This window comes from Passer domesticus, chromosome 1 (genome assembly GCF_036417665.1).
Source record: "Passer domesticus isolate bPasDom1 chromosome 1, bPasDom1.hap1, whole genome shotgun sequence".
In the NCBI taxonomy this organism is placed as follows: Eukaryota; Metazoa; Chordata; class Aves; order Passeriformes; family Passeridae; genus Passer; species Passer domesticus.
Genome location: NC_087474.1, coordinates 5884735 through 5910046, shown reverse-complemented (window position 1 = coordinate 5910046; position 25312 = coordinate 5884735). Strand labels below are relative to the sequence as shown.

At 38.2% G+C, this 25312-nt stretch overlaps 1 protein-coding gene across 13 annotated transcripts in view; it reads left to right on the top strand.

The window, feature by feature from the left end:
• KMT2C (lysine methyltransferase 2C) overlaps positions 1 to 25312 on the top strand; it is a 187325-nt gene that overhangs the window by 92383 nt on the left and 69630 nt on the right. For 12 of the 13 annotated variants that reach the window (XM_064430461.1, XM_064431113.1, XM_064430643.1 and 9 more), the window contains 8 exons: positions 8317 to 8479; positions 9135 to 9306; positions 12068 to 12182; positions 12967 to 13139; positions 13899 to 14059; positions 16477 to 16584; positions 18179 to 18912; positions 23970 to 24089. In XM_064430461.1, the coding sequence (XP_064286531.1) occupies positions 8317 to 8479; positions 9135 to 9306; positions 12068 to 12182; positions 12967 to 13139; positions 13899 to 14059; positions 16477 to 16584; positions 18179 to 18912; positions 23970 to 24089 (1746 nt within the window). The remainder of the gene's footprint in view (positions 1 to 8316; positions 8480 to 9134; positions 9307 to 12067; positions 12183 to 12966; positions 13140 to 13898; positions 14060 to 16476; positions 16585 to 18178; positions 18913 to 23969; positions 24090 to 25312) is intronic. The other variant, XM_064430878.1, reaches the window with a different exon arrangement.

Sequence of the window (25312 nt, the reverse complement as noted above, 5' to 3'; positions counted from 1 at the left end):
AGCTGGTAGTTTCCAAGTATGCCACCTAATTGCTTTGTTTGAGCTCAATTTACAGAAATTAGTGAACTGAAGATGTAGGATTTTGTTTACGATGACTTTGTGCCATTTGGAGAGTGCAATTTAGGAGCAGCCAAGGAAATAGGAATTATGAACAATAAGGTACTGATTGCAGTCAGTGGGGAAGGAATACTAAGGAGGTGCTCACTAATGAGGAAGGTATTAAAGGCAGGAAATTCTTGCATTTTTTATGTCTCTACATAATCCAGAGTTTCTTGTCACTCCATCCCTTCTATTACCTTGTAAATTATATGTATCATTGAGTGTATATAGTGACTTTGGCTGGCATTAACTTTCTGTTAAATCAGGGTAATGTATCTTCAAAATCTTTCTTAAAAGAGTGCATTATTAAGACAATAAAATGAAAACACAAAGTAAGGCCATGTCAGAAGACAGGTTGTCTGCACACAATTAACATCCTTTGCCCACAGTTTGTGTCCTTTGCACACAATTAATGTCTTTTGTGCCTTGGCCTGATTATGCATGTTTTAATTATATGATCACATGCAGAACAGTTTGTGCCTAGTTCAGTCCATTGGATAGACATTGCTGTCTTGGTATAAACCTCTTCAATATTCCATTTTTTTCATTAGTGTTTAGTATGTAGGTGTGTGGACTATGCAGATACTGCTGAAAATAAAGAATTCCTCATTTCTGCATGCGTTCTTCACTAATGTGAATAACTTGTCTGTATTTTTTTTAATAGCACATTTATATGGCCTTGTTATGTGTCTTAGGCTACATTTTCCCCCAGAGAAGTTGAATTTATTTTTATCTGCTAATTTGGATGGCAAATTGAAGGCGTTTCAAAAAGTACACAGATTTAGTTAAAAGGTTGCACTGATATTGCAGTTCTTCCTTCACTCTGATGCAGTTGTGAGTGCACAATCTATGTGGAAATTAGGGCTGAATTTTTACAGGGCAAAGAAAACTCCAGGCTTCTAACAGTAAGATTAAAAATGAATAAAAATAAACAAAGAAAAATTTTACTTAGTGCCCTGCCCAGTATCATCAAGGAGCTTCATAGAAGAAATGAAACTACAACTCTTTTGCAGGCCATTGCTCTGTTGCCGTAACTAAGTGCTTTGCTTCTCCCACAAGCCATCCACAACCTTTTCCAATATTTCTTTTTTATTCTGTCTGTAAATTAAGCAGTCTCACAGTAACAGGTTTCTTTAAGCCAGTGACTTAGATCTCTTGTAAGATCTATTTTATGCACAAAATCCATGTTTGATCTGTACTGCTCCTTGTGTTTTAGTGCACACACATGTGTGCGTATCTGCCCATTCCTTTATCTGTGTCTCCATGTCTCTGTGTTGCTTTGTATTTGTCTGCCTCTATCATTTCCTTTTGTCAGGGAGAAAAAGAAAAGGCAGACCTCCCAAACTGCAGGTTTAAAGCCTTTGTGGCTACATAAGAGCACTGCTATTTGAGCTGGCTGGCTGATAGTGATACAGCACTAGGTGTCAGAGAGCAGTGTACTTTTCCTCCTTGTAATCTTCATCCAATTTCAGTTGTCTCAGACTCCTGACTTTTTGTTCAGGTTGATATTTTTAGCCATTTCCACTCTTCATTTCTCCTTAACATTTCTCACCCCTTTTGGCTAGGTTCTTTCTGGAATGTCTCCCATCACCATTTCCTGAGTCTCATCACACAAGTTCCTTTAAGGATTTTATCCAATTTAAGTGCCCATGTTTGATTAATTGGCCCTTCAAGTGTTACCCCTGCTCCTCCTCAGCTTCCATCTCCATCCGTGGTTTCTCTCCCCAGTCTCATCAGATTCTTTCACACAGTGAATCCCTTTTGTCTCTTTGCTCCTTACTAGTCCATCTGCCTGTGTGCTGGATACTCCAGTTCCCCACGTGATTAAGTGACAGTAGTATCAGAATCCTTAGGTCTTCTTTCCATTCCAATGGCTTTTTGTGCTTAGGTATTTAGTATTTATTACAGACTTCCTCTAATCCTTGTCACACTGAAGGAACCTTTGCAGGAGGTACATGATGTCCAGTCAGTGCTGGAAATTGGAGAGGATCAGTCATGATCAGTGAGAGTAGGTTTTTCTGTGTTTTTTCACTGACTTATGAAAGTGTTTTACATTAAAAAATAGTTTTCTCAAGCTTGGTCACGTCTGGATAGATCTGCAGGGAAAGGGCAGAAGTTGCATCCCCCACTTCAAAACACATGACAAATTGCAAGTCCCATGAATGAGGCTGTTTTTAAGATGAACAGAATGTTTTTGTTAGTGACTTTCCTGTTGTCAGAAATGGCTGGAAAGTTTTGTCTAAGTATTCCAAAAACATATAAGAGAATTTAGAGATGTGTTGTGAGAAGTTTACCCCAGCTCTTTATTGTTCAGAAAACTTTCAAAAATAGAAGAGGATTTATGTGAAAGTATTTTTAAACAGTTTCTGTTAACATCCCTTCTTTGATAGTGATATGCTGACAAAAACTTTGCTGTGGACTTAGCTGTGGTACCAGTAAAGAACTTCTGTCAGAATAGGACAGCTCAAGGCTGTACTCTGAATTTTGACCTCCCTGTGGATGTGCCTACCTGTGAGCTGTGTTCCAATTCCAGCTGCAGGCAGTGGAGATCTGGCCAGTATTGACAGTGGAGCCTGAAAATGGTAACCCACTGTTTGGCCAACTGAATTGCCATGAAGTAAACACCATAAAATGATTAAGCCTTATTAAATATAATGAAGTTTGGATGTCCTTACAAGGCCTTGTGTCATTTGGAAGCACAGTGTGATTGTATGAGCAGTAAATTCTCCTTTTACTTTAAATGCCTTTATAAATGTATTTATGATATAACCTATAGAATGCTTGTGTTGCTTCTCAGTATATGATATAGGAGTTCAGGAGCTGTGCTGGATTTGACAGAAAGTTGACTTCATCCCAGTATGTTCTGCAATGACCAGTAACAGATGCCTAGAGATGATCATTAAACAACAAGCATGTAGCAATGTTTCCCTCAATTATTATTTCTCAAGCCTCCAACAATTTGTGGCTCAGCCCATGCTCTGCCAACACAAAGAAATGTCTACACACACTTCTTAAGACCTTCTGAGCATGAATCAAATGGAACTGGCACAATAGTCTGTTTTCTGAGCCTGCCAAAAAGCAGCCTCAAACCAAAGCTGATGATTTTTGTTCTTGCCTTGTTTGTCCTGGAGTTGCTGATGCTGAGGCCTAATAACCACAGTTTAAATTACATTAAACATTATTGCCCTTCTTGTTGTTGACAGTCTAGCTAAACAACAGGCTCGTGTGTGCTCTTCTGCCATGGTGGATATTAGATGGGAATTAAGGGTTGATAGCTGTGGAAAAGCTTAGCCTCACTCAAAACATTTACATTACCCAAACTCTTGCAGAAAGCGAGGAGGTGATTAAAAAACCCCCCTTTTTCTTCATGAAAGTGTGAAAAAAGCAGCAAAGGCAGAGCCTGTGAGGGAAGTCATATCCATGCAGTTCTTCTGCTAGCTTATGTAATGATGAGTAAAACACAGCTCTGAGGCACCCAAACCCTTCCATGGAGCTTCTGAATAAACAGGGTTTGGGAACATTTCAGGTTATATGAGGAAGGATTTATGTACAATAAAGTTGTGACTTGTAGAGAGCCTGAAATTTCCACAGTTAAAGGACTTCTGCTTTCTGCCTTGATTGCAGGCGTTGAGTCACTATGTTAAGGTTTGAGGAAGAAGAGTAACTGATCTCTGATTGACTTGCTTGTTATAAATTGAAGTAATTTCCAAATCTGTGACATGAGTCATATAAAATTAAAAAGCTAGAAGGTAATTTCCAGTACTCCTGGAAAGGTGTTCTGTTTAATACTTCTAATCAGTAGTTCATTTGAAAGCCATTAATTGTTTTTATGTTGCCATCTTACTGCATTGTGCTCTTTAGTGCTTTATGGTACTTAAACCAGTGTAGTTGACATGAGAGGTGCTAATGGTCATTAGTGTCTGCAAGCAATATAAAGCTCTTTCTAGATGATGGAGTAACCAATGAAGATTATCAGAACCACCAGGGAACATACTTCATTAATGACTGTTTATGTAAAAATTTCTTACTGCTCTCATTAATGACAGGTTTTTAAGGTCCCATTCTCTTCAGTCACAGGTTTGTATGACAGCATTTCCCTATGGCTAACCTGTTTGAAATTTGCTCTTACAGGTAATGAATTAAATTGTTTAATCAAGGACAGATGGCTTGTGTGTATTTTTGGTACACTGTCATAAAATTAAAAGTTCTTACTGTTCTCATAGGTTGTGTCACCTGATCTTTTTTAAAGAAAAAGTTCATCATCAGTGGAGAACTTGTCATTTTGCTTAAGAACATTTTAGAGTTCACAGTACTAACATTTAGGTTTAGGACACTTAACCAACTTGCCATGTTCTTACTCAAAGACTCTATTTTAGCCTTTCTTTAATATTTGCCTTCTAAGGGTTGTTACTTGTCTGGTTGCTGAGACTGTAGTCTGTGTTATAAAGTAATTCTAAGGGCAATAAAATAATGATAAAACATGACCTCTGATTAGTTCTTGGTACTATCTGGATAAACTTTTACATTGCCTTACAGGCATCTTTTTATTATTTGAACAGGATTTTGGAGTACTCTAAAGTATGGAGCAGCAGGAAGGTTAACAAAAAGCTGCTGCTCTTGTCACCATTTTCCACTTTGGCCATCTGTTTCCAGTAAAGCCAGTAGGATTTGTGACATCAGCTGAACTGAACAAGGCAGAATTAAGGTTTTTGTTCAGCTGGTTTTGGTGCAGTTACAGTTGTAGCAAAGAGATTTTTGAGTTTTTGTCTTCCTGGAAATCTTCTGTGTGGTTTCTGCCACTCTTATTTCATGCAGGATGTTCTCCCATATAGCTAGAATACAGAGAATGTGATTGATCAGGTTTTGTTTTCTCTTGGTTCACTTATTTCTTCCTCTTCCACTCTATTTGTACAGCAATGTAATATTTGAGCCAGTGGGATTAGTAAATAAAGGGATTTTTAAAATCAAATTTTAAAGATGGCATAGCTTTTGCTTTTAAGAATTAGTTCCTATTCTGTCTGAAAAAGCAGATGTAAAAAACAAAAGAGTCAAAATTGCCAAGTAGAAAGAGGAGTGGATAGTTTTAAATTATGGAAATCACAGCAGTAAGAAATAACACAAGTAGGGATGGACTCAGAGCTTTCTTGCAATGGACAAGTGCACAAGGAACTTGCTGAAGGGAACAGTTGGTAACCAGTGAAGGACTTCCTGAGTAGGAAAATAGTCTGCTGGCTCTGCTTTAGTTTATTTCCTTGAGTGTACTATGAATAAGTAATAAACTATCTCTCCAGCTTTCTGACACCTTGTAAAGTTGGGGTTTTTTTTCCTGTAGAATAGGAATGTAAAAATATTTGATCCATAAACAAAACAGTGTTTGTCTTGCCTTGACAGATGACCATTTTCTAGTACCTGCCCCTCGAATGCAGCTTCCACCCCCTTCCCATAACACCTTATTTTGTGTTCATACTAATGAAACTGGAGACTCAGCCTGTCCCTGGCTCTGCTGCTGTCCTCATATGGGCATGCATCTCATGGGCACCATGATTTATTGCTGCATTCCATCTCCTGCTGTCATGATGCCATATTTTAGCAGTAGTAAAGTAGTATTCATTACTGATTTTATTTAGCAGAGCTTTTAATATTTTTGTTTAATTTAATACATTTCTGCTGTTCTTTTGGGGTCATAGCATGGGGCCTGGCTTCAGAGTAGTGTTGGCTTCTAGTGCTGGAAAAGTAACTCTTCTCACCAACATCTGCTGCCAAAAAAATCCCTTTGGGCATTAGTTTCTTCAGACTGCTTTATCTCTCTTACAAATTCAGCAAATGTTGATATTCTGTGCTTTTTTATTTGCTTCAGATGATACATACCACATTGTTTTCAAAGTGTGTTTCACTTATCTGCCAAATGCTTTCCATTGCCAGTGCAGTTTAGCAGATGGGTTTGAAGGGTTCAATTACATGTAACTTGGGTTTCCATTTTTCTTCCAGCATCTTTATGTGGTTCCTTAAACCAACATCAACATTTTTTAAGGTTTTTAGTAATCCTGTAGTTTCCTAGTTTTCCATAATTTCTTCATTTATTCATAGAGCATTTGGGAAAAGTTGAATTCTGATTTTGTAGTTGCTACGTACTGTGGTTGATTGGTGGTTTTGAAAAACAGATGTGGTATTTAAAAATGCCATTTATATTGCTATTTTATTCCATTATTCCTAGCTTTTAATAAATGTTGGATTATTTAAGTGCTTACAGCTCTATCATAATTTTCTTTTCCTGATTAAATAGCTAATAAGGGTCAATGATGTGATCCAGCAAAGTCTTGTTGAATACTTTTTGAGGGATACCTTTTGGATCTTAGCTCCTCCCAAGTTTCCCTTTCTATTTTTTTTCTGTACTAAAATCTTAAAGTGTGGCCTGTAAGAGTTGTGTCTTAGCTAAACCTGTTCCATCTCCATAGGTTTTCAGAACATCAAGGACAAAATAGGACAGTGGTTGTGTGTGATTTAGAGTGGAGCTGCAGTTCTTGAAGTTGGAGGCTTTGGGCTGTATTTTCATGGTTTTACATCTAAGTTCATGATTTACCTTGTGCAGCATCCTCAGCAAGTGCTCACTGAAGGTATCATTTCATAAAAGCAGTTTCTTGCAGGACTTTGGTTTTGTTGGCAGTCCATAAATGTAATTACCATTGCTGCTGCCTTGCTCTCCTTCAGAAGTTCCACATTATTATTTGCTTTTCTTGTTCCCTCTCCTCTCCTCTGCATTTCAGCTGGTAGAGTAACAGGATGCACCTTACCTGTACTGTCAGGAGGTGTTAGACATGGGTAGAGGTGAGATGTCCTGCAGATCACAGGACAGACCAAGCCTCATAGCCCACAAACTTGGCAGTAGTTCTCCTTGATGATCCCCTTTAATTTCTTTGCCAGAGCATTTTCTCTCTTTACACTGCAGTTCTGTTTAGCATACACTAATATTTTTTTCTGTCTCTTGTCCATGAGTTGTGGTGCTGGCAGATATTTTTCTGAAGATCATTCATTTCATCTGGTTTTAAAGAATATGAAGGTAGCTGTTGACACAGGCAGCTTTGTGATTTGTATTTTCATATGGGCTGGTTTGGATATCTGTGGACTTGTAGTAGCACTATTTCATGCCTAATTTCATGCCAGGCTTTGAAACAGAGAAGAATTATGGTAATAAATATTGTCTGTATTCTAAGAATTAAGCAGATGCAGTACATAACTTTTCTTTGATTTGGTTTATGTTCATATTTGGATGTTACTTGACACTTCAGCTAGTAATCAAACATACCAGTGTTAGTGTTGTATTTTTATTGTGAAAAATGAAAGTCCCCGAGCTCAGTTGTTGCTGTATATTATGCATGCCTTCCTGTGAGCTGCTGAGCTGTTTTTTCTTAAGTTTACTCAAAATCTTACAGTGCTGTGCCTTAAAAAGTATTGTTGCCTTGGTGAAAAAGTGCAAAAGGATGTTACAGTGCTTCAGGGACTGTAATGAATCCGAGAAAGAAAAAAGACTGATTAACTGAATCAGAAAGGTGTGGGTGATTTTTTACAAGCAGACTGATAGACTCTGCTCTCTCTTGACTGGGGAACTGGAGGATCATTGCGTAGTTCTTTCTGAGAAATTATTTCTCTGGTGTCTAATAATAATCGTGCTTATTTATGACTTCTCAAAGTTTGGTGGTGATATTTATGTAGTCTTGAAAGGCAAGATGAGAAGAAAGTGCAAGGTTATGTAATGCATTATCGTCCCAGAGAGAATTGTATAATGCCAGTAAGATTTTTGGGAGAACATCATACTTGAGTTCCATTTGCATTTCTGATTACAGTGTCTGTGGTTTTGCATTACAGCTTACAGAGCCATGTGGTTTTTAGTCATAACCTATTGACAGCATGGTGTCATCTGCCTTTATTTTCAGAATAAGTCTCCAAGCCCCATTACTGAAGGCATAGCTCAAGTTAGATAACATAGAATGAAAATGCTTTACTGTGACAAGAAGAATCTTAATTGTCAGAGTGTGTTTAGAGCACACTGTGTTTGGGAGTGCCACTGAAAGAAAACACTACCCACTAGTTTCCTTCTCAGTATTCACTACCTCCTACTGGCCAAGGTGTTCATCTGCTAAATGAAGTGAGGGAACAGATCTGGCTAAAAAATTACAAGAAAAAGGAATATTTAAATGACTTGTTCTGTTTGTTTTTCAGCGATGTGCATTTTGTAAGCACCTTGGAGCCACTATCAAATGCTGTGAAGAGAAATGTACCCAGATGTACCATTACCCCTGTGCTGCTGGAGCAGGCACATTTCAGGATTTCAGTAACTTGTCCCTCCTTTGTCCAGACCACATTGATCAGGCTCCTGAAAGATGTAAGTACACAGTGATCAAATGACACAATTAGTACCAGGTTTTATGAAAACTGCACTGTCATATCATCAGCTTAAGAATGCATTTGTTTACGTGCACTGTCACAGTTCACATACCCAAGAATTCATGTGTGTTCACAGATAGAAAAGATGTGAGTTAATACTCTTCTGTCTTTAAAGACCAGCAGTCCTGCACAGCAAAGTGTTTTTATTTTAATGACAGAACAAGGAAGAGGTTTACTGGTAAAGCTTGTCTTCTGTTGGGTTTTAGTTCAAATTGATGGACTTGCTTGTCCTAACTCAAGTTAGAGCAACCTTCTTGCAAACACTTCAGCTAAATAATAGATTTAGGTCTGTTTATTTTGTACTTGTTCCACAGAGGAGTTGGTTCCAAAGCTCTCAGCTTTGTCTCGAGGAGAATAAAACTGTTTCTTTTGTAAGACTTCATTAAGGTTTAAAATGAATTTACTTTTGTTATGAGAAGATTAGTTGAGAAAACTGAATTGAAATAGTAGCTATTAAATACATTAACTAAATTGGAATTTCGTAAGAATGGTCAAGTTTTGTATGTGTAAGAACTACTAAGTAATTTTTTTGGTTTATTCAATTGCTCATAAATGTGAACAAAATAATAATTGAAAAAAATACTTCTTTTTAGCAAAGGAAGAAGCAAATTGTGCAGTGTGCGACAGCCCTGGAGACCTCTTAGATCAACTTTTTTGTACTACCTGTGGCCAGCACTACCATGGGATGTGCCTGGACATTCAAGTCACACCTTTAAAAAGAGCAGGTTGGCAGTGTCCTGACTGCAAAGTGTGCCAGAATTGCAAGTAAGTGAGACTTCCAGGACATGGAGGAGGATGCTGTGAGATTTATGTGCTGTGGCTTTGAAATGCATATTTCATTAAATGTTTGGGGTATTTTTCCAAGAAGTGTAGATTATTTGCCCATCTTTTCTGTTATTATGCTATGTTAAGTAGCTGAGCAAACACTGGTATTGGAAGCTTTGTTCTAAAAGAGCTGAGCTGAAAGTCCTGTGTGTTTTACCCCTAGAGTTACCATTATCTTGGCAGGTTTTGGAAAGCAACAAAACATTCTGATTTTTTCCTCCTTTTATATAGAGGAGGATTTTTCTCTAATTTACCAAATAAATAATTTTACTGTAGTGTCTTCACAGTCTAAGAACCTGTGCTTTTACTCAGCTGACAGTTCAGTTGTGCCTGTACCTACACTCTGGGCAGGTGTCCTGCATTGGGCCCTCTCATTTAATGTCTTTCAGAGGCAGATAAAGAGTCATTAATGAAAACAAAACTGTGGCTTGGTTGAGCAAAGAAGCAAAGTGACATGAGTGGCCCTGATTGAGTAGTAGCACCAGACAGAGACAATGAAGCTTAGTTGCTGTGGCACTGTAAGGGTTCTCTTAGAAAACTCTGACTGCTTGTGGGCTCGTTCTCTTATAACTTAATCTGATGGGCACTGCAGGGTTCTTTCGCTTGCTTGGATTTTTTAAAGGACTTACTGAAAAAGAAATGAGTTTTGTTCAGCTCTAGTCTGATCAGCTGGGACAGTATGAAGGAAAAAAAAACCACTCTACTACTGCCTCATGTGTCTGATCAGTCAGTGCTGTCCTGTTTTCCAAGCAGAATACTTGGTATTTGCTAGCATTCACTCAACTCACTTCAAAAGAAGAGTGTTCCCTGATCACATGCAGCAGATAGCAAATCTCCGGAATGAAGCTAGAATACAGAAGCTCGTTTTAAAAAGTATCCTTGAAAATATTTTACTGGGTGATTACACAGCATCTGCTAACAAATCTTCTCTTTAGTGGAAAAGCAGAGAAAATGAGGTATGTTTGCACCCAGTCCATGGAACCACATGAGATATGTCCTTGGGTCTGAGGGAACTCTGGTGGGTAAAGTGACTAAGCCACCATCCATCATATTTGAGAAGTTTTGGCGGTCTGGTGAAGTTCCCACTGACTGGAAAAGGAGAAACCTAGACCCCATTTTTACAAGGGGAGATAAGGAAGATCTGGGGAACCACAGATCAGTCTCCATCAGTCTCACCTGCCTGCCTACCAAGGTCCTGGAGCAGATCCTCCTGGAAACTGTGCTGAGACACATGGGACATAAGGAGGTGATGGTCACAGACTTCACTGAGGGCAAACAGTGCCTGAAAAATTTGGTGGCTGCTGTGATGGGGTTACAGAGTTTGTGGAGGAAGAGCAACTGATGTCACCCACCTGGACTTGTGCAAAGTGTTCAGCACTGTCCAACACAGTATCCTTACCTGTAAACTGGAGAGAAATGCATTTGACAGATGGAGCACGCAGTGGATTCAAGAGCTGGGGTCAAGGACTGAAGTGGAGACCAGTGATGAGTGTTGTTCTTCAGGGGTCAGAACTGGGGCTGGTGCTGTTATAAACATCTTTGTTATGATGTGGGCAGTGGGATCAAGGGCACTCTCAGCAAGTTTGCCAGCGACACCAAGCTGTGTCGGGCAGTTGATGCTTCAAAGAAGGGACCCCATCCAGAGGGACCTGGAGAGGTGGAGCTGTGTGACCCTCATGAACTTCAACACAGCCAATGTTCTGCACCTGGATTTGGGCAGTCTCAAGCACGAGTACAGGCTGGGCAGAGGGGCACTCAGAATGGGTTGCCCAGAGAAACTGAGGATGCCTCACCCTGGAAGTGTTCAAGGCCAGGCTGGATGGGCTTTGAGCAACCTGGTCTAGTTGGGGGTGTCATTGCCCATGGAACTGGATGGTCTTTAAGGTCCCTTCCAACCCAAACCATTCTTTGATTCTGTAATTTCTTCCTGTGGTACGGCAGTTCTTCACCATTATTGGAAGAACAGCATTTTAAGCATATCTTAATGCAAAGAGAGGGCTTTTTAAAACACCAGATCTCCCAGCTAATGAGGTAGTATCTAGCATGTATAATGCCAAATACTGCAAGGCTTTATCTAGGCAAATCTTGTTGCATGTTTACTTACTGCATTAATTTATTTAAACGAAGGCAGAACACAATGCCTTTAGATATTACCAAACTATTTGTCTTGTTCTCAGCAAATTTATTTTATCACTGGAATCTGTGGTGGAGCTCTGTAATACATCATTGTAGAAAAATTGAAATCTCTTCCTTTAATGTTTGTTTTGCTCTTGCAGTCATATTGTCTGACATTGTAGGGGCTCTGATAGTCAGACTTGATGGCTCCTTTTTTCCTTTGGAAAAATTACAGTCAGAGTACGATTGGATGTTCTCTTCAGAAAGAAATAAAATGTATATTGCAGATTTTGAACTGATTTCAATACAGAAAGGTCATCAAATTTATCTACACATGTGTAAGTGAAAGTGGGCCAATATCTGGTATTCAGAATGGTTGCTCAGGCTCAGCTCTTGATGAATAATTATAGTGGAATGCACTTGTATTTAAAAATAAATTTGAAGGCATTGTCTCTGGAGGTATTTGTAAGTAGTGTTTGCATATTTTTATGTGCACACCTGTGTCTTCCTGTTTAGACTTTTCTTGAAACAGATATTTTGTTCCTGCTTATTGAAGTAATTTTTGATGACTTGTTACATTCCTTAGACACTCTGGGGAAGACAACAAGATGCTGGTGTGTGATACATGCGACAAAGGCTACCACACTTTCTGTCTACAGCCAGTTATGGATGCTGTACCAACAAATGGTTGGAAATGTAAAGTAAGTGGAAAGGTTTCAAGTAACTCTGGTCATTCATAAGAGCCCAAACTTTGTTATCCCCACTATGCTGTTCCAGGTGTATTGTGGGTTGCTGTTGCTGTGTAATGTAATTTGTAATTTTTGAAGGAATCCCATTTGGATGTAAATCCTCTGGCTCTACAGCTGCTCTGAGGGGGGAGCTGTCAGTGCTGTGGCTGAAGCAGCCTATATAGGACAGTAAATCAGCCTCCGTAGGGAAAAGAGAAGTGGAGGATCCAGGTGCAGTGGATAACCTGCAGTTAATAACAGCTGCTCTTGTGATACAATGGGAACAAAACTGTAAACTCAAAGCTATAGTAGTATATGTAATCTATACTTGAAGTCTCTTTATATTCAACTCCTTGCTTAACAAAACAGTTCTGCAGCTTGTGGGTTCCTTTGCATTTGAGGAAGGCAGAATAAATTTGTTTTATAAGTAACTTTGTAAGAAATTGCAGTGGGAAGTCCTTGTATATGAGATGTATGTAATGTTACATCAGTTTGGGGCAGTCATAAGATAAATGAGAGCAGCAATAAAAAAGTTTTATCTCATAAGAAATACTACTTTCAAGTCAGGTCTAGTGTCAGGTAACTTCTTGCTATTGTGCCGGTTATTCATGCTCTGCTATCAGATCTTGGATAACTTTTTACATTATCAAGGACAGAAGCTATTAAATTTAATTCAAAACAGGAAAATGTCAGTTAATGGCAGTTCTATCACATTGTGACATATCATAATTAACTACTAAATTCTTGTGATCTCTAGAACTGTAGAGTATGTGCTGAGTGTGGCACACGAACAAGTTGTCAGTGGCACCATAATTGTTTGGTATGTGACAGTTGTTACCAACAGCAAGACAACTTATCTTGTCCTTTCTGTGAAAAACTGTGCCTCCAAGACTTCCAGAAAGATATGTTGCATTGTCACATGTGCAAAAGGTAAGTATCCAGCTTTTGTTAATTTGTACTAGAATGCATGAAGCTTATGATGAGCTATGTGACACTGCTGGGTTTCTGGGAAGGATGTACAGTACCACAGGATCTTGGGCAGCTCCTTGATCCTTCATCCCTAAATACAATGAACAATAGCAGGCAGCTTTATTTTAATCTTAGCAAATAATTATTAATTGGCAGTTACTTAAGGATATCTGTCAGTTACTTGCTGCAAGCTGCTGCTGCCTATTGAATTTAACTTATTTGTGAGGAAGCAGGATGAAAAAGTCATTATCCTAAAGTTTAAAGACTCTTGTTTGCAGTGATCTGGGTTGTTGGATTTTTTTTTTTAATTTTCAAGTTAATATTTTGTGTTTAATTTTTGTCTTTTACTATTTCAGTAATTTTAAAACCCCTAAAAATACAGTGTTTGGAACATTTTAAGAACATAAACTATGTTTTGTATCCAGTAATATTGTATCTCAGTGTGCAATATCATGATGATGCTCTACATCTTCTGGAGTCTGATTGGCTTTAGGGATAATTTAGGTCTTCATGTTTGTTTGTTCAGTGTTTGACATGCTGACATATCATGCTTTTCCCCCTGAAGTTCTCCATAATCAAGCATTTGTTGAAAATCTCTGTTTCCCCATAGGAATGGGAAATAGTGTTATTTTTTAATGGATTTTTACTATGATGCTTTATATTTCCCTTACTAAAATCACAGTCACAATAAATTAAATCACAATAAATTAATCTCCCCAGATGGATTCACATAGATTGTGACAGATCTCCAGGTAGTGAATTGGAGTCTCAATTGAAAGACTACATCTGCACTCTTTGTAGACAAGGAGAAGGGGATCAGAATCAGCCATGTGATGTAATGAACACTTCTGAACTCATTCCTGAACCTGACAGTATAACAGGTAATCAAACTTAAAACTTCACAGTTGCAAAATGCTAACATCAGATGCAATACCTGTAGTCTCACCAAGTCTTTTGTGAACCAGCCACTCAAATTCTGCTCTGTGAGCAATCATCCCTTTGTCTAACAGCAGCTGCTCAGGCAGTCCATGGGTGGCTTCTCTTTCTGGCTTCAGGATCCTGGGTATAAACATGAAACATGGGCTAGTGAGCACCATAATTGTGGCTCTCAACCTTCCAGCTCCAGCCTCTCAGGCTGTAGCCGTAAACTTCACTGATTTATTTTGGATGTGGTACAGTTCATAAATGTATTCATTTGACAATCTGGCTGTTTCACTCATTTGTGCCTGGTAGATATTTTTGGAGACGTTCAGTTCTCCTGTTTCTCTCTAGTTGCTGGTCAGTCTCATAGTGCTTGGTCTCCTCACTTGATCCAGGAAGGACAGAGCAGTGGGAGCTGGACTGTGTTCAAGGGACAGGTGTTTATTTAACTAGACAGCTTTTAATAGGTGTCCTTTTTCAAAGCAGTGTATGATCAGTCATCTTATTTCTGAGACATTCTTAACTAAGTGGTAAGTGGAAAGTTGTATAGAAGTGTAAAGTATATTTTAAAAAATAAATCAGTAACAGTAAGGAAGCACAGGGAGGACTTGGATCTGCTTGATCTGAGCCCAGTGGGTCATCCACAGAGCTGTGTTATAAACTCAAAACTTAATGCTTTTGTGTATTTCACACCACTTGTGTGCTCTGTTTGGCAGCACCTACACTCATCCAGGCTGAATTTCCCTGGAGAAGCACAGCTGTGGTTAAATTCAGAATCAAGGTAAAATGTAACAGATTAACTGCACAGCCACTGCCATGTGAATTTTTTGGGCTTTCAGCAGTGCTTGTGCACTGATCTTATGTTATCCATAAGTATCTGTGGTTTTGAAAGCCTGGTAAATTTTGGCAGGAAAGGGGAAGCGTTAGGCTACAGCAAAACTCTAATGTTTGTGTTCAAAGTGATGTTTTGTATAAACAAGTCATCCCTTTGATGTTAGCCTGTACATTACCTTTGTGAGCAGTAAAGGCATGATGAAGAAGGTGCTCCTGGAGGAAGGGCAATGACAGGAGGGAAATGTCTGTAAATGAGTTCACTCTGTCAGTGAACACAGCCACCAGTGTCCACTTCAGCCCTTGCAGGTCATTTCCCTTCTGAAAGCTTAGGAGAGGCTGTGGACTCCCAGGCAGTTTTCTCAGAGCATTTTGAAGATGCCCAAAACAAAACATACACTGTCACAGCTCCCAGTCTCCTACAAAAACCCTTTTGAGTAAATAGCAGGTTAATCTGGAAGGCTGAAGTTTTAAGCAATGCTTCTGTTAGGATTTTTAGGTAGTAGAAACATTGACAAGCATGCTCTTGTCCCCAGGGATGGGGACAAGATGACAGGACTGTCATCTCACCTGCTAGGAGTAATCTGGAGCTGTTACATCAGTAGAGTCATGCAGGGTTTTATACCCAGGAGAACACTTCTGTACTTTAAAATGAGATTTGCAGCCAATCTAAATGATCATTTCCTTGAAGTTAAAATATCGCTTTAAAGTTGGCAGAGTCTGAGAGCAGCTTTTAGGGTGCTAAAAGTAGTATCACCTAATAGTTGTGGGCTTTCTGAACTTAAGAAAGACTTTCTGGATGCAGGAAGCTGTGTTTGTTTCCCTGGTTTTTTTTGTGCTAACATCCATGGAGGATCAGTTCTCTTCAAGTTAATGCTTGCTATATACTTTGTTTTCCATACTTCATCTAGTGCATTTTAATGAATTTCCTTAAATGAAAGAGCTTTTACACAAGGGGAAGAAAAAAGTATTTCCTCTTTCTGTGCTCTGTAATGATCCTGTCAGCCAAAAAACCTCTCAGTTGTGCCTTTTCCATGCAAAGATAAAGGTATCTTAGTTCTAAAGTGGCAAAATTCAGTTTTCACGTTGTTGAACACATGAGGTGAAAATCAGTGTTGCCAGTGCTGATGGTAGATGGAACTTCATATCTATGCCATAATCTACTGTAGTATTTATATACAAATTTGCAGACTTCATGCTGTCAGTTCTGTTGAATTTTATAGACCTGGAATTTGAGAAAATTCTTTCTTGTATTGCTCAGGCTGTGCAGAAGTTTGTAACTCTGTGCATATTTTCAGTATTAGGTGTATGTAATTGCCTTACAGACATCTGAAAGCTTCAGTGTTAATGAGTAAAATGTTCTTAATTTTTAAGGAGTGCTGTGTAGTCTCTTTACCCTTCTCACTGACCTGACTTGTCCTAAATCCTGTCATCATTAAATATCAGTCTCTCTTTAGCCAAAAGGTCAAACAGTGGCAGCAGTTGCTGATGCCAAAGTAGTAGAATAAACACAGCAATTTTAATAACTGTTTTGCTTCTCCTTTAGCTTGTACAAATGAAATGGAAATGGAAAGTGCTGGAGAGGATATGGCATTTCAGGAACAACCCATTACAGGTCATGGCCCTGATCAGGAATCAGCTGTTGGGTGTGAAGGTAAGAAAGAGTTTTGCACTCTGAGAAAACACCAGGTCAGAACCAGAATCTTCTTCCAGTCATTAAGGTTTGCAGTGCTTTCTAAATGCAAGAGGAAAAAGCACCTGGAAAGCACTAGGAGACACATTGCCAACAGTTCCATCTGAGCTCTCAAGCAAGTGTATTAACTTTGCTTGATAAAAGAAATGTTTTATTGAAGGGGAAGAGAGCCTTCAGAATATTTGTGTTGTTTTACTTTTGTTTGTTTGTTTTACTTTTTTGTTGGGACTGGCTTTTTCCAAGCTGGAAAAATAGTTCAGTGCTTTGTATGCTGGAAGTTTATTGTAAAACCCAATGACTTGTTGCTATTTCAGTACTGTCACTCACAGTTTCTCTTATGTGCTTTATGATTGTAACTCCACAGGCATCCTTCGTTAAGGGTTTTCTGGGGGTTTTTCTGTTTGGTTGTTTTTGTTGTTTTTTTTTTTCTTTCCCTTTGTAAGTAAAAGATAATCTTTGACAGGGTTGCAGCAGCTGATCATTTCTGTTTTGGGAGAAACTGCATCTTACCAAATGCACAGGGAGGAGCAGCTAAAGAAGGGTCAAATTCTCTAGGTGTGTTAGTGACCAATATCAAGGGTCAAGAACTTGTCAGTATGTCCCATTCAGTCCCATTCAGATGTTAGAGAATGGCTGCTGTAAGGGGAGACAAGAAACTTGTATTTAAGGACAAAGTAAAAAAAACCCAGCTTTTCAGATTAGCTGTGATCACTCAGTTGTGCATCACAGTGGTAAAGGGCCATGATTTAAACTGTGAAGAAATATTCAGAATAAAACATGCTGTCTATGAACTTAGTGGCTGAGGAAGTTGTAGCAGTGTGAGTTTAAGAAGAGTGCAAGTGTAATAGAATTAAATGACATGTAAGAGAATCAGGGCCCATCAAAGGAAGGTGTGAGAAGCCAAATTTAGAGCAAAGAATGTGGTTCTTTATAGAGTGGAACAAAAATTCTGGAACTCCTTGATGAAGAAAGTTATGGATGAAAGGTTCTTGATTTGGTTCAAGGGAGGGCTAGATAAATATTTTTGAAAGAAATTAATATTAGATTAATAACTTAAATTAAACCAGAAGCAGCCATTTTCATTTCAGTTGATTTCCTAAAGTCTGAAAGAGTTTTAGGAGGAAAATGGTTTTTTATTTGTACTTGTCCTGTTCTTAGCTTTTTGTAAGTGTTGGGACAGTAGCTTAAAATACATTAATTTGTGATAGCATGCATCTTCAATACACAGAATATAAAAAAAAAAAAAATTACTTTTGGCTGCCTACCTGGAAATGTGTGTTCAGTTCCTCAAAAATTAATCTTGGGTCTATTTTCTTTTAATTTACTCTGCTGTGTTTTTAGGGAAGAAAAATTATGAACTAAAAATACAGACTACTGTAAAAATAGGTACAAAGAAAGATGTGAGTGAAGTATATTTTAAGCTACATATTAAATTCACTGAAGTAAAGTGATATGTGTTGGCCTGCATGATGTGTACTGATACTTGTTGATCAGAACACCAGAAGTTTTTTTCTTTTTCACAGTGAGCCTTTAATATGGTTGTACTTAATTACAGGCATATCACCAGGAGAAAAGACCACACAACTGGAAGCAGAAGTCTCTGTTGAAATCAATTCAGCTGAAATGGAAATGTCTCCTAAAAAGACACCAGCGTCTGGTGACAGTCAGAGTGAGAAATTGATGGAAGTGGTGGAAGGTGTTCAAGCTGTAGCACAGCAGGAGTTGGACAAACCAGCTGAAGAGACACAGCTGCCTCAGGGTGGTGTGGAGGTATCAGAAGTGTCCACAGCAGACTCTCGGTCTCTGTCCTCAGTACCTGAGACCATGACTGTGACACCAGAAATTCTGGAGACTGAAAGAAAAGGAGATGTTTCTGTCCCCGTAGAACAACAACTGGAAATAATAAAAGTGCAGAAAGATGTACAAAAGGAAGAAACCCATGAGAAATCAGAAGCACCAGCTCTTCTAGAAGTAGAAACTACTGCTTCAAGTGGAGGTGTTGCAAATAGTTCACCAGTCAGAGACAAACCCATAAAACCACCAGCTGAGACATGCCCCTCGCTTCCCCCATCACTTAATCTAAACAAGACAAACGTGTCTTCCTCACCAGATGTTTCTCTAGACTTGCATTCTGCACGAGATGTGCAGCACAGTCAGCCCCCAGTGCTGCCTCCAGCTGCTGGGAGTGCTCTCCCAACCACCTACATATCAGTCACTCCAAAAATCGGCATGGGCAAACCGGCCATCACCAAACGCAAGTTTTCCCCTGGGAGACCCAGATCCAGACAGGTAAGAACATGCACTGTTCCATTATGTGTTTATTAAACTGCAGTACAACTCATCAAATTCACCTGTTTTCTTATAAAATGCATTGATTCTTCTGAGTGTGTAGTTTATTTCTTCAAGGAATTAATGTTCTGGTAAATAATGAAAAAGTCAGCTATCGTAAAGCTTCTCTGGTGAGAGTTGAAGTTTCTTTTGGCTCATGGTTAAAGCAGACTAGAAGGAAATTTGTTGTGTTTTTCATCTGCTCCAAATGCAGATAGACACGATGCTCAGCTGTTTAACTTACCTTTTAATATTTTTCATATATGCATTTATTTTGGCTGGTACTTTCAAAGTGTGTTAAAGCTTCTTAAACTGGCCTTAGAGAAGAATTTTCTACAACTCTGTGTCTGTTACTCTGCCAGATATTTTCTTGATCGACGTTTCTAATGGTGTGGTAGATAATTCTGTGGTTTTGTTACATTAGGAAATACCATGCAAGAACTATCTTGTACAAATCGTTGTGGTTTGACTTAGGATTAAATTTGATAAGTGAAAAGAATCCTCAAGGCTGTCACTTTCTGCAATGTCCTTCTCTCTATTCATGTTGTATTCCAGGGAAAATGGTTTATCAATCCAGGATATTCATTTCTTGTTGATGAAATTTTATACAAAAAGTGTGTCAGTGTGACAAGTTAGTGTTTCATCTTCTCATCACAATATATTTGTAGTCTTTGGGACTTCCAGGTTGATGATTTCATGCTTTTGTGGACTTAGCGTTTTTTTATATATTGCACAGTTCTTTCAGTTTTTACATGTCATCTAAGGGTTCAAAATTTTTGCTTCCTAAGGTATGAGAGAGTGTTCTGGACAGTTTTTCTGCGTTCACTGAGTTTAGGAGGTCTGTGTTTGTTGTGCTGCAGTTAGGTTTTCCTGGGTCACTGTACAGTCAAGTGTATATATCATATTTGCAGAAATATGTTAATGCTTTAAACAAATTTCTCTTCAGAACTGTTTAAGTTCCTGCTCTTGGCTTTTGATGAAGGACTGAAAGCTGTTGAATGATGTTCTGTAGACTATGAAAAAAAGAGATTTTTAAATGTCCAGTTACAGGCAAGTGGGGTTTTTTTGAGCAAGATGTAATTGGACAAATCCACAATGTGGAAGGCATGTATTTAAATCACTTTGGATTGCAGACAGAAATAAGTTTAGGTTTATTTTATGGGAGTTTTAAATTATTCTTTCTGCTGAAAACATTCAGTTTTTAAAAGAGTGTGTATTTTTCCAAATGGAGAGCTGTGCATAGGAGCAGAATCACAGAATGGGTCAGATTGGAAGGGATCACAATGGGCCATCTGGGCCAAGCTCCCTGCTCAGGCAGGGTCATCCAAGAGCACATGGCACAGCACTGCATCCAGCCACTTTGGTTTCCTGTTACATGGGGATTCTGTGGGATAGTGTTGGAAGAACACTATATTAAATGGTGTTGCATTTATTCTGTGTATCTGAATTGAACAGAATTGAAATAGTTATTTTTGCTGTGGCACTGTGTACTGGAAAGCGTAAGATTAAATCAGTAAATGGAAGGCATTCCAAGTTGTGGCTCTGAAATAGTGGTAGGTGAAGAGTTGAGAGCATTCCGTAGAATAATTTTGAATAAAAAACAATAAACTTCTGCTGGTTTTGTAAATTCCATAAATATTATTTTAGTATTATTCCAGAGTGTGTTCCTTGAGAAATACCTTGGTCAGAGGTATTTAATTTTCATTATGAAGATGTTGGTGATCACTTTTCCACAATACACTGAGTTGGTATTTTCAGAGGTTGTTTTAAATGAGATGTAAGAAGGCAGAGCACTGTGATGGGTTTGGATGTGTGCTGTCTTGGATGGGATGGCTTTTTTGCTGTCTTCACTTACATGGTATCATTAAGTGTGTTGTTGTAAAAGGTAGATGTTGGAAAAGGAGAGAAAAAGAGTCTTTTTCAAGGATCAGTTGTTGTTACGGTTTTTATGCTTGGTGCTTGGTTGGTTTTTTGTAGTGGTTTTTTTTTTTGTAATGAGGAGAGCTGTATTTTCAAGTGATTAAAGTTTGTTCACAACCCTAAAATTACATTAAATATTAAATTGCAAATCCAGCTTTGTGCATTTGCAATTGCAGTAGGATTCATAAAGCGTTAAGCAGCTAAACACAGTCAGTGGTAATTTAGTGAGATCTCCTGACCCTTGCTGACACTGGGTTTCCTTTTGTTATAATTTACTTGCAGCTGTGTTGTTCAATTTTGAGGACTCAAGAATATGATGGAGAATTAGAACTTCCTGTTTCTGTCACAGTACATAATTATTGCTGGGGTTCTGATGTAAATGAACTGAATAGAACTTTCTCTTCAGTGTTGTGTGGTAATAGGCATTAATTAAAAGCCAAAAATATAATTAATGCATCTCTTTGATGTAATTCATTTGTTCGTGGTATTGTGGAAATGTGTGTTTTTAATTAAGTTTATCTGACCAAGAATTCAAATTTTTCTGATCTACAATAAAACTCGGGTTGAATTTCCAATTTAATTCTTAACAATATGGTTCATGAATCATATACAAATCATTTTGTTTTGCAAGACTGAATATTTCATATTCAGATTTAATGTTCTTTTAGCTTTTTAATCTTTTGAATATATTTAATCACTAGAAAAGTTATCTTCCTAAAAGTAGGATAATTTTGTACCTCCAAACTAAGAGTAGGTAATTTTAGTTGTTAAGTATTTTCAGCATGTTTAAGATCTTGAATTTTGACACTGTGAGCATGTTGCCTCCTTTATAGATTGATGTAAAGATTGCTTCTTTGATAAATAGATTTTCTTTGTGTTGCTATACAGATTTTCTTTGTGTTGCCACTTTATAAGAACAGTTACCTACCATGCATTATGAATTTTAGAAAATGAGTAATGAGAAAACTAATTAAAATTCAATGAAACTTTGTATTTTACCTGCTAAAACTGACACTTATATATTAAAAGTAAGGCTGGAATAGTTAAGGCAAATGTCCTGTGCCACAGACCTGCTGATGTAGTTGCCTACCCGTGTATCAAATTTCCTTTTTCCCCCCCATTTCTGACATGATGTCCCTGTCGTGTCAGGAATGTTCTGTCCTTGTGCCCTGAGTATGAACAGGGACTTGTCCATCTCCAGGTCTGAAGGTGAGAAGGTTTATTCCAGCACTGGTCCCCTGTTAGAGGGTGATGAACCTCTTGGTCTTCTGACCTGTCTGCATGATGACCACCAATCTGCAGTCAAGGGAAAAACTGGGATAGCAAAATCTTCCAATCCAGGGTGTTGCTTCCAGCACACTGAGTGGAACCCTCCTGTCAGGAGCTGTTCTTCTGTTGTGGGTTTTTTAAACCCCTTGGCAGAGGGGAGGCTTTGGTGGCCACCCCAAGCACACAGGTGCTCTGGGCACTAAGCAGTTTGTAGGCTGTGCGTCCAGTTACCACCTCGTGTGGGCAGAATTGTCAAATTGTTATTTTTTTAAAGTGTTACGTTGTCCATGTTCCTTTTTCCGCGCAGGCAGAGCTAAACTCCCAGAAAGCAGATCTATGTTGAATACCATGGTGTCCACCCTGTGGGTTGTACCAGTTGTTGGTGTTTTTACCTTGAGACTTTTATCCATAATTAGGCCTTTAGGTCACTGACAAGCTTTCTGTTTTGGGTGCCAGATCACTTGAGGGGATAGCCCTATTTTCACTAAGTGCACCTGTTAGCAAGACACCTCTTTACAGTTCAAGATGAATGTATGTTTTGATGGAGTTGTTGATTCCAAAGAAACTCATTTCCCACACGTTCTTGATGGAGAAATTGCATTTCAGAAAAGGAAAAAAAAAAACCCAATACATTTTGCAGAGACATCTCATTTTCCTTGCTGCTTATTACTATTATTGTATATTCCAGTAGTCAAAGGTGTAAATGTGTTTGGGCTTGCCCTTGTGAGCAGTTGTGAATAGTTGGGATTGTTTGTATGCATGAGGTTATTCCATATCAGCCCTGGGATTATGCTGCTCAATGGCATTTTGGGGAAGGTAAACCTACACTTTTCATCAGTTCCATTCTCATCCTGGTATTCAATATTTTTTACTCTCAAAACTTTAGAATTAGGAAAATATACTGTCCTTTATTAATCTAATGTGTAAATTGACAGTGAAGTTATTTATGGTGTCTGTCTCCTGCAGTCTTTCTTCTGTGCTTGAGAAAGTCTTCCACAGATTTTACTTTCTATGAGGAGCCTCAGCATTTTTTCCCTTGGCTGTCTTAACGTTTTCTTCTCATTTTTCTTTATTTCTTCTGACAGTCATACAATATCTCACCATGATGAAACTACATAAATAGGGATAATGATTAGTTAAAAAGAGCTTGTAGGTACACCATATGGATTATATTATTACATGTACATAATAACATGTTCAAATGTGATACCACAGCATAACATGAAAACACTGGGGTGAAAAAAAAAATAGTGGTAGGGTTTTATAATGTTTTATTTGTAGCAGACTTGCAGGAATGAGCTACTTTGCTGATTACCATGGCTATGTTCCTTTTTTGTCTAGTGGTTTATTCATATCCCTTTTGTTTGCTGTGCTTCTCAGACTAGTTGTTGCTGTGAGTGGGGGTAGTTTAGCTTCAAAAGTCAACTGAGGCCATCAGTTCTTTCAAAATGTGATTTGGAATATAAAAGGAGATGTTACCACCTCTGACTACTGTCTTCTTCACTGATGCAATAAAATATAATTTGTTGTTGTTATGATTGCTTGTTTTACATTTGTATTAATCTTTGTTTATAAAACTCATTTTGTTGTGCTTAGCATCAGCTGGAAGTAAATACTGATTTTAGGGCATCTTTCAGTGAGAACCTAAAAATTTCCCACTTTCTACTCACTCAGTGAACTAATTGACTACTTAAGTTAATGTAGAAATGCCTATGCCTGCATGTGCTTTGCTTTTCAGATTTTTTTTTTGTTGCTTGCTTTTTGCTTTTTTGCTTTTTTTTTATGTTGCAAAGTTTTATACATCTATTTTCTCACCTACCGTGTCCTAGGGGGCTTGGAGTACCAATAATACAGTGAGCCCACCTTCCTGGTCCCCAGACATTTCAGAAGGTCGGGACATTTTTAAATCCAGACAGCTTCCTGGCAGTGCCATTTGGAGCATCAAAGTGGTAAATAACTTGAATTTATTTTCATGTATCCATTGCTATCTTTCTGCTGTAGAGATTAGTGATGAAATTCTGTCTCTCACACCTTAATTAATCTTCCATTCTGTTACTCTTCAAGATCTCTAAAAATTATTGAAGCTCTGGAGGTTTCAGGTTAAAAGGTGTGAGCTCTCCAGAGCATACACTATGATGGCATTGCCTTGATTTTCAGTGGCAAAGAATACTTTGTATTACCCAAATTTTGTGTGTGCTGAGTACATCACTTCTTGTGGTTGGCTTTACGTGGCTGTCAAAATAAATTACCTGAGAAGGAAAATGTCTTTAAGACTGGCAGTAAGGTAAGCCAGGCATGGAAAGGAGCAGAGATCTGAAGAATGGCTTGAATTTGTTGCTGTGGAGAAATCTTGCAGAATGGATTCAAAGTGACATCGTTTTTAGCTGATGGGGGAATAAACAACAACTTTCCTACCTGATCAGATGGGCCAAAATTGTATCCACAGTGACATTTACTATTAAAAACACCTGAAGTAACTAAAGTAGAATTATTTGGTTTAAGTAAAGGCAAAAAAAGGGCTAAATTATGAAACTGACAAATAACTGTAGCTTCCCAATGATTTAAGTTCATCTCACTTTAACTCTCATGCTAATTTTATTTTTATTTGACATCAGCTTAGCTTTTGCTGCTTTAAGCATTAATTTTCAGCTTAATATTCAGCATTAACATTGATACAAGTATGTGCTTATTCCTGTTACTAGTTGTGTGAAAATAACAATACTGACACCTGTTCTGAAACAGAAAATAAGAAACTTGTCAGAAGAGTTTCCATGTTAAAAAGTTGATGAGTGTATGTCCTATGTGTGCAAATCTATTAGCTCCATGGATATCTAAGGACATTTTTTGTTTCACCTCAGCCTCCAGCAGCATCCTTCCTTTCACTCCTCAAATATCATTGTGTTACATTAACTTGGTGTGTGAGTCAATTTAATTTCTTTTTTCTTTATTAGATGGAGGTTAATAAAATTTTAATATTGGGATCCTTCAATTCTCCCTTTAGTTATGACCATAAAGTTCAATATCTTCTTTAAGACAGGAGTTAGAATATTTGAGAAATACTGTAGGGAATTTTGAGCCCACAGTGCTTCTTTCCATTCAAGGAACTCCTGTCTCCATCAGTAAAGACCCTTCATGTTTCTTGGTGTCACAGTCCCCATGGAGCTTTGTTGCT